At 45.9% G+C, this 14,273-nt stretch overlaps 1 protein-coding gene across 1 annotated transcript in view; it reads right to left on the reverse strand.

The window, feature by feature from the left end:
• Positions 1-14,273, reverse strand: part of FAM184B (family with sequence similarity 184 member B) — an 80,576-nt gene that overhangs the window by 33,840 nt on the left and 32,463 nt on the right. Inside the window, exons 2-7 of the mRNA XM_040966323.1 lie at positions 13,198-13,953; positions 12,374-12,509; positions 10,543-10,682; positions 9,766-9,972; positions 3,126-3,236; positions 283-390 (exon numbers count right to left, since the gene is read on the reverse strand). Of these exons, the coding sequence (XP_040822257.1) occupies positions 283-390; positions 3,126-3,236; positions 9,766-9,972; positions 10,543-10,682; positions 12,374-12,509; positions 13,198-13,953 (1,458 nt within the window). The remainder of the gene's footprint in view (positions 1-282; positions 391-3,125; positions 3,237-9,765; positions 9,973-10,542; positions 10,683-12,373; positions 12,510-13,197; positions 13,954-14,273) is intronic.

A 14,273-nucleotide genomic window follows, 5' to 3' on the forward strand; every position in this document is an offset into this window, starting at 1 on the left:
TTATCAGCCAAGCTGGCTGCTCACAGGGAGGGACCAATGATTAAGGTGACCAGCCACATTCTTTTCAAACCACAAGGAGAGTCACTCAGAACTCTGCTTCCTTCGTGATTTCTGGTGGGGTGTGTGTGTGTGTGTGTTGATTCCTCCTTCCCAGGCTTTTTGGAAGTGCTGAACGGGGACATAAAGAAGCCAGTTAACATCAGCACATGTCAATGGGGACACCAGATGCTGAAATGGAGAGGGGAGAGGTCTTTAATTACAGCAGAAAAAGCTGGGGATTACCTGGGTCTCCAAAATGCTATGGCATTGGCAGTCTAATTCCTGGGACTTTTCCTCAGCTCTTTGGGAACAGACTTTATTTTGTTGGATAAATTCTTCCAGCCTTAAGACCTAAAATAGAAGAGAGAAAACAGAAGGCAGTGAAATGAAGTCCTACCTCCTGGATACAGTGGCTAATCTGGCCAACAACTCTCCCGGGCCAATCTGGGTAGCGGGTCCCATTGGACACATTCCAAACAGGCTTGTGCAATGGCCATTATGAATTAGCTGCTTGCATAGTCCTTGTAGAATATGAAGAGCCTGACAGGTTTATTGTACTCCATGTTTTCCTTCTAATTGTTGACATCGTGTATCGATTCTGTATCTGTAGAGTCACTTGGATGCCATTCCCAGAAAGCCTTTCACTTTCTTTGGGGGAAAAAAGTCAGTTGATGAAGAAAACGAGCAGTAGTGAAGAATCATACGGATAAGTCGAGGTAAGAGTATCTGGAGTCTTAGTTACGATGAGCATTATTAACCAACTGGTTATTATGAGATTTTTTTTCTTTGAGAAAAATGATGCCAATATCCATACAGGAAGCTCAAAATTTGCTAGCAGGTCTTTGAAGAAAACTACTGAATACTTGCCAGATTCTGTGTCAAGTATAATGAGCGAAGGGGAAGAGACAGAGTGAACGCAAGATAGCAAGATAATCAAAAAATCTTTTACAAAAAGATAATGAAACATGGAGCTGTCATTTCACGGCAGGAGGGACAGACACATTCAGTGAGGATGCAGACAAGGTAGCAGTGGCTCCATAGAGGGTGAATGTACTCTGCCGGTCACAGATAGAAGGATTTCACAGCATTAACTCTTTCTATCCTGACAACTACCATGAGGTGGATACTGCTGCACAGAATTTACAGACTCTGCCCTGGGTCCAGACAAAGTCAAGGGCATGACGGATGAACAGGAGTCTGCAGGTAGAAAGGATAGGAACACGCTTCTCAGGCAGCAAGACCAGAAAGTGAAATAGAATGTTGGTTTGAAGGACATGAAGTCTGAAGAATGGTCCCATCGAGGCAGGGGACAGCATGGCGTAAATGAACCAGGCAATCCTGGGCGGAGCGGTGGGGCAGTGAATCAGATTGGACACAAATTATGAAAAACATTCAAATTCAAGATTCTGGGAAAGGAAGAACGGGGCCTTGAGAACATAAACATGGAGTTTTAGAATATGAGTTCTAGAATTAGCTGCTTAGGGGAGAAGGCAGAGGCGGGGATTCATGACAACGCTTGCAAGACTCCAGGCAACCTCACAGAGGAATGACAAAGCTGCCAGAATGTTCTCACAGCTTTACACAAAGAGTATTTGGAGAAGCAATATTTGAAGGTTATGAAACTCTTTCTGCACCACATCCTCTCAGGCTTATGACATATTCAAAGGAGTCACATGTAATTGTTTATGTAACATTTATAAGCAGGAAAAAAAAGTCCAGATGAACTATTCTGAGGGTCCTATCTAGGTACTGGGAAGGAGAGAGGGGAGGGGACAGTAGTGTTGGAGCTATAGGACCCACAGGACTTGATAAGTGAGTGGACGGGGTGATGGGGCAGAGTAGGTGCTGGGTGAAGACAGGCAGTTGAGAATGAAGCATGTGGTCAAAGAAGATTCTTCCACTTCCAGTAAATGGGGTGATGGATAGCAGTGCCATTAAGATGGTAGGAGGAATCAAGGATAGAGTGAGACTACGGTGCTTTGTCCATGGTCAGCTTCTGGCTAATGTAGACAATCAGGTTTTGAATGGCTCTTAGTTGTTGGTGAAGTAACATATTGTGCTAGATACTGTCAACTTAGCAGTTAAGAGTGGGGCCTTTGGAACCATATTATCTGGGTTTAAATCCCAGGATAGTCACTTGTTAGCTGTGCAGCTCTGAGAGGTATTACACACCTTCTCTGTGGCTCAGTTTTCTGATTTCTAAATTGGAGATAATAAGAACATTAATGTTATAAGGTGCTTATGAGGGTTATAAGAATCAGTCCATGTAAGCTGCTTACACAGTATCTTGCCCAGAAAGGGTGTTCATCAAGGGTAGCCACTGCGATTTTGAAGAGGGGTTCATAAAGAGCAGTTACAGAAACTCATTTCCAGGAGGTGACCTGCACATCTCCCACCAGCAGGATTACTGGGCTGATGTCATGCAAATACACTAGCTACCCTAAAGTGTTACATAGCAGAGTGGTCCAGGTCCAATAGGAAGGCTGGAGGCCAGCAGCAGGGGTCACTAGGGAGGGAGGAGGGGCAGGGATGGGCATCTTGGCTGTGCTGTTCCATCTTAGCTGAGATTTTCATCAAATGCCACCCCCACCCTAGACCTGTTATAACAACTGTAAGGGATGGCTTGTTTTTTGAATGAAAATATTTATCATTTCATTTTTAAGAATAGTTTTTTTTTTAATAAAACAGAGGCCCAGGAAGGTGAAAGTACTTTAGGCTCCAAAACTGATAGCAAGGGGTCAGGAAAGATTTCCATGCAGTGAGGGGTCAGGAAAGACTCCCCGCTCCTACAGTCTTTTGGCAGCAGAGACAATAGCAGCAGCCTCTCGTGTCCTTCTAGGTTATACACTAAAGGCCTCTTTGTTTAAGACTCTATAAACCCGGCTCTCTGTTACCGGCTGCTCAGTGTTGTGTGCCATGACAGAGCCTTCCTGCCTGGCTGAATGCCCTTTTCCTTCTCCCTGGGATGTAAGGGGCTGAGCATCTCCTGGGCTTCTTGGCACCTCAGCCAGGCAGAATCACCCAGGGGCCAGAACCATCCCCACCCCCACTCGCAAGCATGGCTGTGGCAGTGATTCTGGGCTGACCTCAAGCAGGCAGCTCTGGAGCTTCACGCTGAGGGTTGCTTTCTCTTCTTCCAGCTGCTGTATGTCCTGTTCTGATTTCTTCTTCACTTCCTCCAACCGGGCTTCTACTTCCTAAATGAGGATCAGAAGAATCAGCCACCCAAGGCATAAAAGTCACACACCTGCCTGATTCCCCAAAGGGATCAAAGGAACTTACCAGAATCATACAGACTATAAGAAAACATAAACGAGAAATACACACAAAGATCAAAAGTAAATGAGGGTCAAATTCAGACCGTAAAATGTTATATATATGGGAGTGGGCTGGGCTGGGAGAGACCCAGCTCTTTAAGTTTTCTAGCATCAAATAAGTAAAGAAAATATTCACTATTGACAAAATTCTCAGTTTCCCATATATCACAAAACCAACTGCATTCACAGATTTGAGAGAAACAAACAGAGCAGAACAAATGTTTGCTTTCCATATCAACCCTGTACTAGGAAGATGAAGCTATCAAGGCTGATCTGTGGCCCCTCACCCCAGCCTGCAAGGCCCAAGGCAAAACCAGCTCATAGGAAGCAGTGTTATAGAGACCATGTGAGTGTTCAACCATCTTCCACTGTGAGATTGTAAGCCTATTTCCTAACCTCTCTGCAACCGTTTCAGACTTACTACTGTTCCTGCTATATAGTAAAGGCTTAGTGAATAAGTCCTCTACACTTATTCTTCTAGAGGCCCAGCTTTTCTGATTCAGCTGAACTCCTGGGGGAGATCATGCAAATATCCAAAAGAACATTCCAAAAGTACCAAGTGGCAGGCACTGCTCCAGAGCTGGGGACACAAAAGAAATTTTGCATACTAGGAGATGATGCTTGAATACAGGAGCAACCAGAGCCAGTCGGTACAACACAGTAAATACTGGGGTGGATGCAGACACAGTGCAGCAGGGAATGTCAATGGAGGAATTTCTTTGTAGAAAGTGACTCTTAGCAAAATGCCTGTATTGAGGAAAGAGCTGGCCATGGGGATATTCCAGTGTGAACTTTCTAGGACAGGAAAAGGCCCTGGCATGTTCTAAGGGCACATGGTAGGACTAGAATTAAGAAAGGTAGTGGTGGGAGATGGGGTTGGAGGGACAGCATGTTAGTCCTAATATACCATGTCAAGACTTAGAGTAAAATGAAGGCTGCTGAATGATTGGTCCGAGAAGTGATATGATTCAGATGATGATTTAAAAAACTATCTATTTATTTTTATAGGAAAGGTAGATTTACAGGGAGAAGGGGATAAAGAAAGATCTGTCCGTTGGTTCACTCCCCAAGTGGCTACAGTGGCCAGAGCTATATTGATCTAAAGCCAGGAGCCAGGAGCCAGAGGCTTCTTCTGGGTTTCTCACATGGGTGTAGGGTTCTAAGGCCTTGGGCCATCCTCTACTGCTTTCTTAGGCCACAAGCTAGAAGGGAGCTGGATGAGAGATGGAGCAGCTGGGACATAATTCAGTGCCCATATGGGATCCCAGTGCATGCAAGGCAAGAATTTAGCCACTGACCCATCATGCCAGACCCCACATGATAGTATTTTAACAAAATCTCCACTAATTTTTGTCTTGAGGCTGGGCTGAAGCAGGTGCAAGGAGGTAAGAATGGCAGCCAGTGGACAATGAGGAGTTGGCTGGAAAAGAGTCAGATGCCTAGCCGCAGAGCGGGAGGTGAAGCATGGTAGGTCTCTGGATATATTTGTGATGTGGGATAACAGGCTTTGCTGAAAACAGAAGCCACCATTCACTGAGACAAGGAAGATGAAAGGGCCTACATACTTGTCCCTTTACCTGCTGCTTACCTAGGTGCATTAGCAGGGAGCTTGGTTGAAATGCAACAGCCAGAACTCAAACCAGTATTCACATGGGATGCCAGAGTCACAGCTGAGGCTTAACCTCATGCACTACAATGCTGGCCCTGGAAAGGTCACAATCTGAATTCAGCAAAGGCTGATGGCTTGCCTGTACTTCTCTCCTGTGCTCTGCTGGAAAATGTGATGTCCAACACAGGAAAATACCATCTTCAAGGTCTTGCTACCTCTGCTACAGAGACATTGGGGTGTTCCCTGTGGCAAGTCCCAGATACTTCCGTAAGCAAGGTGGTCACGTTGCACAAACTGAATCCCTACTCTGAAGTGGGGAGAGGTACTTGAGCTGCTGACATACTGGAACATATGGGGCAAAGGTCTGGGTAACTGGGCCCCATCTAGGGGTCAAATGGAAGCCTGTCCTATATTAATTCAGCCAATGAACATTCACTGAACCTCTCCCATTTTCCAAACATCATGATAAGGGTTAGGGATTTAGTCTTTCTATAAAAGGTAAAAATTGAAAATGAATTGATTTGTAGTACTTGTAATTTTCATGGTAAAGCATTCCTCCCATGGCCAATGTCAATGTTGGTATAACAATGTCACTGAACATGGAGTTGGGAAGAGATATGACAACTGCCTTTCATGATCCAGCAAAAACCGGATGTGATCATAAGCAGGGCAGTCCAGATGGGAAAACAGGGTGATAACTAATTACAATGCTAACAGTAAGAGCTGTCAGACTCAGCACCACCAACATAGGAGGGTGGATTTGTGGGAAGACCTAGGTTTAGACCAGTAGGGTCACTAAGAGTAAGATGCATGAATTTGAGAGCTGGGGAACAAAGTAATATTCTCTACCAAGGGAAAGCTATGGTTAAAGGCTCAGATAGGAAACCGCATGGAATGAATGCTGAGCTAAAAGACTAGAGGGTAGGATTGGAGAAGAGGTGCTGGATGAAGCAGTGGAGGCAAACAGGCAAACTGCCTGTCAGAGCTTGGAAACTGCATCAAGGGACCTGATCTAAATGTGAGATGATAGGCAATGGTTGGGGAAACTAAGGTGGGTCTTTATAAAATCCTGCTGGAAAGGAGACCAGATCAGATGGAGAGGGGAGACGAGAGGCAGGGGGTTCTTCACATGGTCTAAGAAAGGGTGATTGACTGGATTAGTGTGGTACCACTGAGGATGGGAGGAAATGGAGGTATTCCAGGGTCACAAAAGATGCAGAAGTAATCCTTGGAGGCATGACAGAAGGCTGCTGGGTTTCTGACTTGAGCATCTAAGACGCTGCTTCTGCCCTCCAGGGTGGCGCCTCCATACTTCCTGAGGCCATTGATCCTGGGACAGTCCTGAGCACTGCCGCATAGACAAACATTCCGAAGAGAAGGGAGATGTAATTGGACTGTAAGAGTCACAGGGCTGGGCCCGGTGTGGTAGCCTAGTGGTTAAAGTCCTTGCCTTGCATGGGCTGGGAGCCCATATGGGTGCCCATTCTAATCCCAGAGGTCCCACTTCCCTGGGATCTAGCTCTCTGCTCGTGGCCTGGAAAATCAGTCGAGTGCAGTCCAAAAGCTTGAGACCCCGCATCTGCATGGGAGACCTGGAAGAGGCTCCTGGTTCCTGGCTTCAGATAGGCTCAACTCCTGCTGTTGCAGCTACTTGGGGAGTGAATCAGCAGATAGAAGATCTTCCTCTGTCTTTCCTCCTCTCTGCATATCTGACTTTGCAATAAAAAGAAAATAAATCTAAAAAAAAAATAGTCTCAGGGCTTAAGCGGTTTGTTCACTTCCTAAAGACAATATACACATTCTCGATTAGTTTCTTTTTTATTATTATTATATTTTGACAATCTTTACACAGTTAATTAGGGGATTAGTTTCAAATAAGCTCAGAAAATTCAAACAATCATCCAATCCCCCGATTTCTTTTTTCTACTTCATTAGTTAGTTTCTTATCCTCAGAAACTTTTATTGGACAAAAGTTTTGTTTCACTTGCGTGCTGGTACAGACAGTAATTCTGCCAAAGCATGTTCACGCTAACTGCACAGGGAACATCCCCCGCCATAGTGATTTCTGGCACAAAGGGAAACTATTTCTAATTTTACAAGATTGCTTTCCTAGGGAACATGTCATCAATCAGAGCTTTAGCTGTTGCCTTGACAAATGAACCTAGAGCGAAAAAGCAAATTTCCCTCACAGAGGGAAAGAACTGATTTCAGCAGTAATTTTTGACAACAGTATGTTTCATTTCAGATGCAGAGGAATGCAGGTCTCTGCCACGACAAGCAGTCATCTGTAATCTGGAGAACACACCTCAGAGAGGAGCGTGCCCGTGTCCAGCTCAGCCACAGTGCTAGGACTTGAGTGGGAAGCTTAACGTTGTTCTAACTCAGATCACGAGGAGAGAAAGCCTCCAGATCAAACATCCAAGAAAACAGGGGACAAATGCTTTCAGATACGTAAAGTATCGCTTCCCAAACCTGGAAGAGGGCACCAGGCTCCAAGGAAGGTAACAGCTCTTCTGGGCTAACGTGAGCCTTCCTGAGGTGCCATGTTCTTTAGGTTAGGATGGTATTAGGTGCCATGTTCTTTAGATTAGGATGGTGTTAGTTAGGACGGTATTAGGTGCCATGTTCTTTAGATTAGGATGGTGTTAGTTAGGATGGCATTAGGTGCCATGTTCTTTAGGTTAGGATGGTATTCAGGAAAGACAATGTATCCACACAGGGGATCAAAGGAGATAGAGCCCACCCGTTCCACAGGGGGAAATGGTATCTGTTTTTAGTGCATAAATCCTAGATTGAAGGTCTTTTCAAGGTTTTACTTTCCTATAATTTGCCTGGCATAATTATTTATGGTACATTTGCAGGTTCTGGACACGATAAAAAAAAAAAAAATAAACCAAGAGCAACAACTGGGAAGTGAACAGCATTTCTATGTCTACAATTCATTTCTTAAATGGACTCCTACTCATTTATTGAATCTGGAAGGGAATTTATACAGCCAGAGTCAGGTCTGCTTGACAGGCAACTTGCAGCTTGGGAGAACTGCTGTCCCTGCTCCTGATCGAGTTCAGGATGGAAAAGGCATTCAGCTCTTCACCTGAAGATGGGATTCATGCAGCCAGCCACAGCTCATGGGGAGAAACGTGCTTCCACTAGAGCCGCTCACCCGCATGGGAGTGCCAGGCCCGTGGGCTCTGGGAGCAGGCTGTCAGCATGAAATTGTCCCGCCACCATCCACTATCTACATGAGTCGGTAGACCACATCTTTGAGTTCAGTTTCCACAGCTCTAAAAATGGGGATATGAACACTTGTTTTGTAACATTGTGGAAAGATTAAATGCATTCTTTTTTTAAGTTTTATTTTTTATTGGAAAGTCAGATTTACAGAGAAAAAGAGATACAAGGAGAAAGATCTTCCATCTGCTGGTTCACTCCTTAAGTGGCTGCAATTGCCAGAACTAAGCCCATCTGAAGTCAGGAGCCAGGAGCCTCTTCTTGGTCTCCCTCGCGGGTGCAGAGTCCTAAAGTCTTGGGCCATCTTCAACTGCTTTCCCAGGCCACAAGCAGGGAGCTGGATGGAAAGTGGAGCTGCCGGGATTAGAACCGGCACCCATATGGGCTCCCGGTAATCCTAGGCCAGGACTTTACCCACTAGGCAACTGTGCTGGACCCTTAAATGCATTCCTGAATACAAGGCATAATGGGGACTAGGTAATAATAGTATCTTATATTATGTCATCCAAGGTACATGATAATTAAGAATAGTACTACATGCTATGTACTGAACTAAGGATTGATAGACTACCACATTTCATGTGGACTAACAAATCCTCCAACAGTTTTCTCCTGTTTTAAGAATTAGGCTTCAGAGAGGCTAAATGACCTGTTCCTAGTCACACAGCTGGCAGAATAGTCTAGACTCAGGCTCTGGAACAAGTATGGATCTCCATGCTAACTTGAGTACTTAGCATTCTCCGTCACCACACAACACTGCATCCCCTAGGATATATGATTATCTATCAGTGGACACTCAATGCTGGCAATGCAGTCTCTTGGATTACAGAAAAAACCCTTTCTTATCAAATAAAGCATCACATGTATGTTCACAATGACGGCAAGTTTATCCTTGGTTCTTTTTCTTTAATCTCAACATGTATGATCTGCTTTTCCCAACAGAATGGGGACTAGAGGCTTTGCAAGCCTTGCTGGCAGTGAGCTGCCCCTCTCAGGTGGGAGGTGTAAACAAGGCACAGATAATGGGACTCTCCCTGCACACAGAATGCCACTGACTAATGACACCATCGTCCAGGTACTAGGGCAAGCTTTGCTTCCTCACACTGATCCCTCAGTAAGGCCTCACAGTTATTCAAGGATATGCTATTATTATCATCAATCATTTCACAAATGAGGAGTCTGAGGCTCCCTGGGAAAATTCCAGTAACACAACTTGCTTTGTAGTAGCAGAGTAGAGACTTAGATCCAGGAAGTCCTCCAGGCCTGACATTTTGGCTCATGGTATTTTCACCTATGTTTCTGCATAGTGAAGTTGAATATCCCTACATCAAATGCTCAGATGACACAATTCTATTCCATGTCAACAACTCATGTTTCTAATGTCTCACGGTCTTAGGAATGTTCTGGAACTGCCTGCAGTCAGAGACCACATTCGTCACTAAGCAGGCAGAGTCCCAGCTTGGGTTTATGGCCAGCAGGAGCTCAGGAAATGTTTGTGGGGAGGAAGTTGGTGGAGAGAGAGGAGGACGAAGATGAACAATCTCAAGGCTAGAAGGCTAGGGTCCTTACCTTCTGCAGCTTCTTTCTTTCAGCTTCGACAGCTGAGCGAACTGATTTGATTTCCAGGGTGTGCTTTTTCACCAAGTCTTCCAGGCGCTTTACCAGCTGCTCTTTTAGGCGCTTCTTCTCCTCGTCCGTCTGGTGTTTGATTTTACGAAGGTCTTCTTCAAATCGTTGCTTCATATATTCTGCCTCAATGCTTGCATCTCTTTTGGTCTATGAAAAGAAAAAAGAAGACTTGTTAAATTACCAGGGAGGGGTGGGGAGCAGGGAGGCACCATTTTCCTGTCAGACAACTTTTAGGATGTTGGTAGACTGATTTAGCCACATGTTTCGCAAGGTGCAGCACATTTTGTAAGTCTCAATGTTAGACTTTTATACAAGGTTTAACTTGCTCTATCAGTAGGAAGAGGCTCTTTGGAATGCTGTAGCTATTGTAGCAGCAGCAGCAGCAGCCATTCCAGCCGGATACTACAGCTGTTTCTGAAAAGTGTTTTGTTATTTGGATTAGTAACATATATTGGGACCCTAAGATTTCCACCCACCCAAGAGGTGTTGCTGACGAACTGGGATGATTCTGTTACACTCTCAATCTTCTAGTTTCCAACAACAACAGGTTGGCAGGAAGTTGGCTAGGATGCCACTCTGGCTTCATTTGTTCCTAAAACCATGGTAACTGCTGAGTTCAAGTAGATCTAAGGAGATTGGGCTGTGGTCCCTGTCCAAAGCTCACGCCAGCCAAGTCTATTATGAGCCATTCAGCTGCAGGGCCATGCTAGACACTACCTGTGTGTCTGTGCCAACTTTGGCGCATGAACACTCCTTGAGAGAGCTTTGGTCCTGCTGAGAATGAAGACTGCAGGCTTCTGAGTCATTCGCTTCCACCAGGACTTCATTCTCTGGAACTCGCTCAGTCTTCATGTCATCTGCAAGCATGAGTTTCAACATCATTTGAAATGCTCTTGGCCATGCCCTCATATCCAAGGTTTTCTGCAGTTGGCTTCCCATTCAGCTAGTCAACATCCATCCCACCACACACCCCGGCACAAGTAATCAATGGCACAAGGTCTGCTGACTTCATTGTCAAGGTGTAGTGATTCTCATCCTTGCTGAAACAGCATCTTTTTAAAAATATATATATTTATTAATTACATTGCATTACATGACACAGTTTCATAGGCTCTGGGAATCCCCCAACCCCTCCCTATACCCTCCCCCCATGGTGGATTCCTCCACCTTATTGCTGTATTACATTTCAAATTCAGTCAAGATTCTTTCATTGCAAGAGCAATAGAGCATAGCATCCAGCATTTTATTGTCCAGATAAATTCATGAAACACCATTCTAAGCTTAAATATTGTTATAATCTGTTTCTTCTTAAACTAGTGATTTTTTTATTGTACTTTTTTTTAAATTGTACTTCCTACAAATTACATTTTATATTCGGTTGAAATAGAGATCTAGGGATCAGATGGCTAACAAATATCCTTTGAATTGTTGGTTTTTCACTTTTTATTTCCTGAAGGGTTCCTATGCCTTGATTTGAAACTACCATACTAACTCTGGGCATACTAACTCATACAAAACCTTTCTAGTTTGAATGTAAACCTCTTCTCATCTTCCCAGCCCATCTTTTTTTTTTCCCATAACATGCCTGGGCCATGTTCCTGGCAATAAAGAATGCCATGGTCTACAGTGTAACAGACTCGTTGGCGCCTGGAAAGTACAGGTCATGTTTAGTACCTTTTTCGTATCTTCCAGCATTAGGCCAATCACACTGTAGGTATTCAAGAACTTCATATGGAGGGAGCCTGGTGGAAAGTATTTGGAGTACACATGTTCCAAGTGCAAACAGCAGTACTATCACCAATAAATTGACTGAACTTGAGCCAGTGACTCATCCTCATTCAGTCTCTTTGCTTTATCCTAGCAGATAAACAGTTCCAGTCTCCTGTAACACAGGAGATTGACAACATCCACTACACAAAATTACTGGGAAGATCCAGTAATGTGAGTGTGTGAGATGATGTTAAACACCCAACAAAGCCTTGGCTGAGCCTGGTGGAGGGGATGGTGGAAAGCCAGGGCTGAGAATGTGAACTTTGTGGTGGGACTGGTGGTGAAATGTGGAAGCTGTGGTCCTTCTGCATCCCGTCGTTTGGCTGTCTGGCCTGGCAGCTCTAGGTTTCAGCTCACCTGTGTTCAGCAGAAATTGGACTCAAATACCAGGTGAGCCAAACAGTCCTGCCCCTTTTCTCTGCTCCCTAAGGAGTCTCATGGCGGCCAGGAGAAACAGGCCAGTCTTACAGGCAAACTTTTATCATTAATCATTCAACTGTGTGATGGGGCCTCCAATATCAGAATACCATTTTGGCTCCTGGCTGCTCTGCTTCCAACCCAGCATCCTGCTAGTATGCCTAGGAAGGCAGCAGAAAAGCAATTTCTGGGTTTAGCTTGGCCAAGCCCTGAGGGCTTAGGGCCATTTGGGGAGTGAACCACCAAATGGAAGACCTCTCTCTGTTTGTCCTCTTTCTCTCTCTGTGTCATTTGGCCTTTCACAAATATAAATAAATATGTATGTTTAAATAAAAAGAGAAATCATCCAGGGCCATCTCACCAGCTTTCTGTGCCACATGACACTCCTGCAACATCAGTCTGTCTTTGGCTACTGCCAGCTTCTCCCCAAGCTTTTTTGCAGTACTTTTCAACTCCGTGTTCTCTCGCCGAGCCTCCTTGAGCTGCACATCCAGGTCCTAAACAGACAGGAGATCTCAGATGTATGGTTACAGTTCTGGGTATAACATACTTGATATACAGAACAAGTGTCAACTCTGAAAGGTGGGTGAGTGTACAGCAGAATTACTGCTTTCTGGAATTAGTGGTTCAGGCCTCATCAAACGCCTGTTCATCTGACTCTGATTGGCTGTGTGGATGTGGGGAAATTATTGGGAGAGGATTCAATGAGATACAGTATCTGGTACAAGAAGAAATGCTCAGGCATAGTAGGACTATTAGTGGCAGGTACTTTTATAGATGGAACCCTGTATCTTTGTAGGGCTCATGTAACGGACTCACAAACGGTCATACCATCTTTGATCACAAGAGTACTAGGATTCTAGGATGGAGAGATTGTTATGAAGTGAGCAGGGGCTCTAGGTCAGAAACATATTCACCATGTGCCCAGCTGGGCCAGTCCTTGGCCTTTCAATTTCAGTCTTGTCTTCTCACCTGCAAATCCTAAGACTGTGTTCTCAAGTTAGGGACCAAGTGTAGCTCATCATGTGGTCTTGCTGCTAGCACCAGACTTGGCACATGGTAGGTATACCCTAAGTATTTACTGAATGAATGTCATTCATTCCCTAGTGGAGGCAAGGCTTAGCTTAGTATCATGCCTAGCAGTTAAAGGGGTTCAAAAGAGCAGCTATGTTCACCACACCTTACCTGAATCCTCTCTTTCAGCCTCTGCGCATATTTCTTCAGGTCACTGATCTTGCGGCCTCGGTGCTCCAGGTCGCCCTCCAGCTTCCTGACCTGGGACTGCAGGGCTGACTCCTGGACCTGGAAGTTCTTGCGGAGATCGGTCTCCTTCTCCTGCCACTGCCATAGGGCCTCGCTCACGGACTGCTGCATGGCCTGTCGGATGGCCTCGTTCTCCCGTTCGTAGGTGGCCTGGAGCTCCTCTGCCTTGCGGGCATAGTCCTGGCTTAGCTGCTGGTTCTCCACCCGCAGCCGCTCCACCTCCAGCAGCACGTCCTGCATTTCAGGGCCCTGGCCTGGCTCTGCCTTGGCATCTGGGCTCTCCTGGGAAAGCCGGCCCCACTGGGGCACTTCATGGCTGCTCAGGTGCCGCAGCCTCTTCTCGTAGTCGGCCTTGAGCTCTAGCATTTCCTTGGAGAGCGTCAGCACCCGCTCGGCGTGCTCTGCCTCCACCCGCAGTTCCCTCTCTTTGGTCTCCAGTCTGCATGTGGCCGACTCAGCCAGCGCCTCCTGTGTCAGCCTCTTCTGTAGCTCGAGGGCACTCTCCAGGGTCTGGATGCGCTGGAGGAGTGTCTCCTGGTCTTCATTGCAGCCCTTTTCCTGCAGGAGCTTGGCCTTGGCTTTGGCCACCGCGTCCTGGAGTTCCTCCTGGTGGGCTTCGCGCAGGGCTTCCATGCTGGCCTCAGCCTCATCCTGACGGGTGTTCAGGGCATAAATCACCTATAGGAAAGCCAGCAGATCCAAGTGATGGTGAGAGATGCAGGTGGGAACAGAGATGTTCTACCTCCTCTCTGGTGACCAAGGTTAGTCAGCATCTGAGGGAAGTATGAGGGGTGGGAGTAGCTTATCAGAAACTATTTTCTGGGGGTCTGGCTTGCAATGATGCCATCCTGTATGGTTACTGGTTCTAACTCTGGCTGCTCCACTTCTGATCCGGCTCTTCCCTAATGCTGAGAAACCACTGGCAGATGGCCCACGTCTATGTGGGAGGACCAGAAGGAAGCTCCCGGTTCCTGGCTCCTGCCTGGCTCTGCCCTGGC

The sequence above is a fragment of the Ochotona curzoniae genome, unplaced genomic scaffold (genome assembly GCF_017591425.1).
Source record: "Ochotona curzoniae isolate NIBS_2020 unplaced genomic scaffold, NIBS_Ocur_1.0 scaffold_4505, whole genome shotgun sequence".
Taxonomy (NCBI): Eukaryota; Metazoa; Chordata; class Mammalia; order Lagomorpha; family Ochotonidae; genus Ochotona; species Ochotona curzoniae.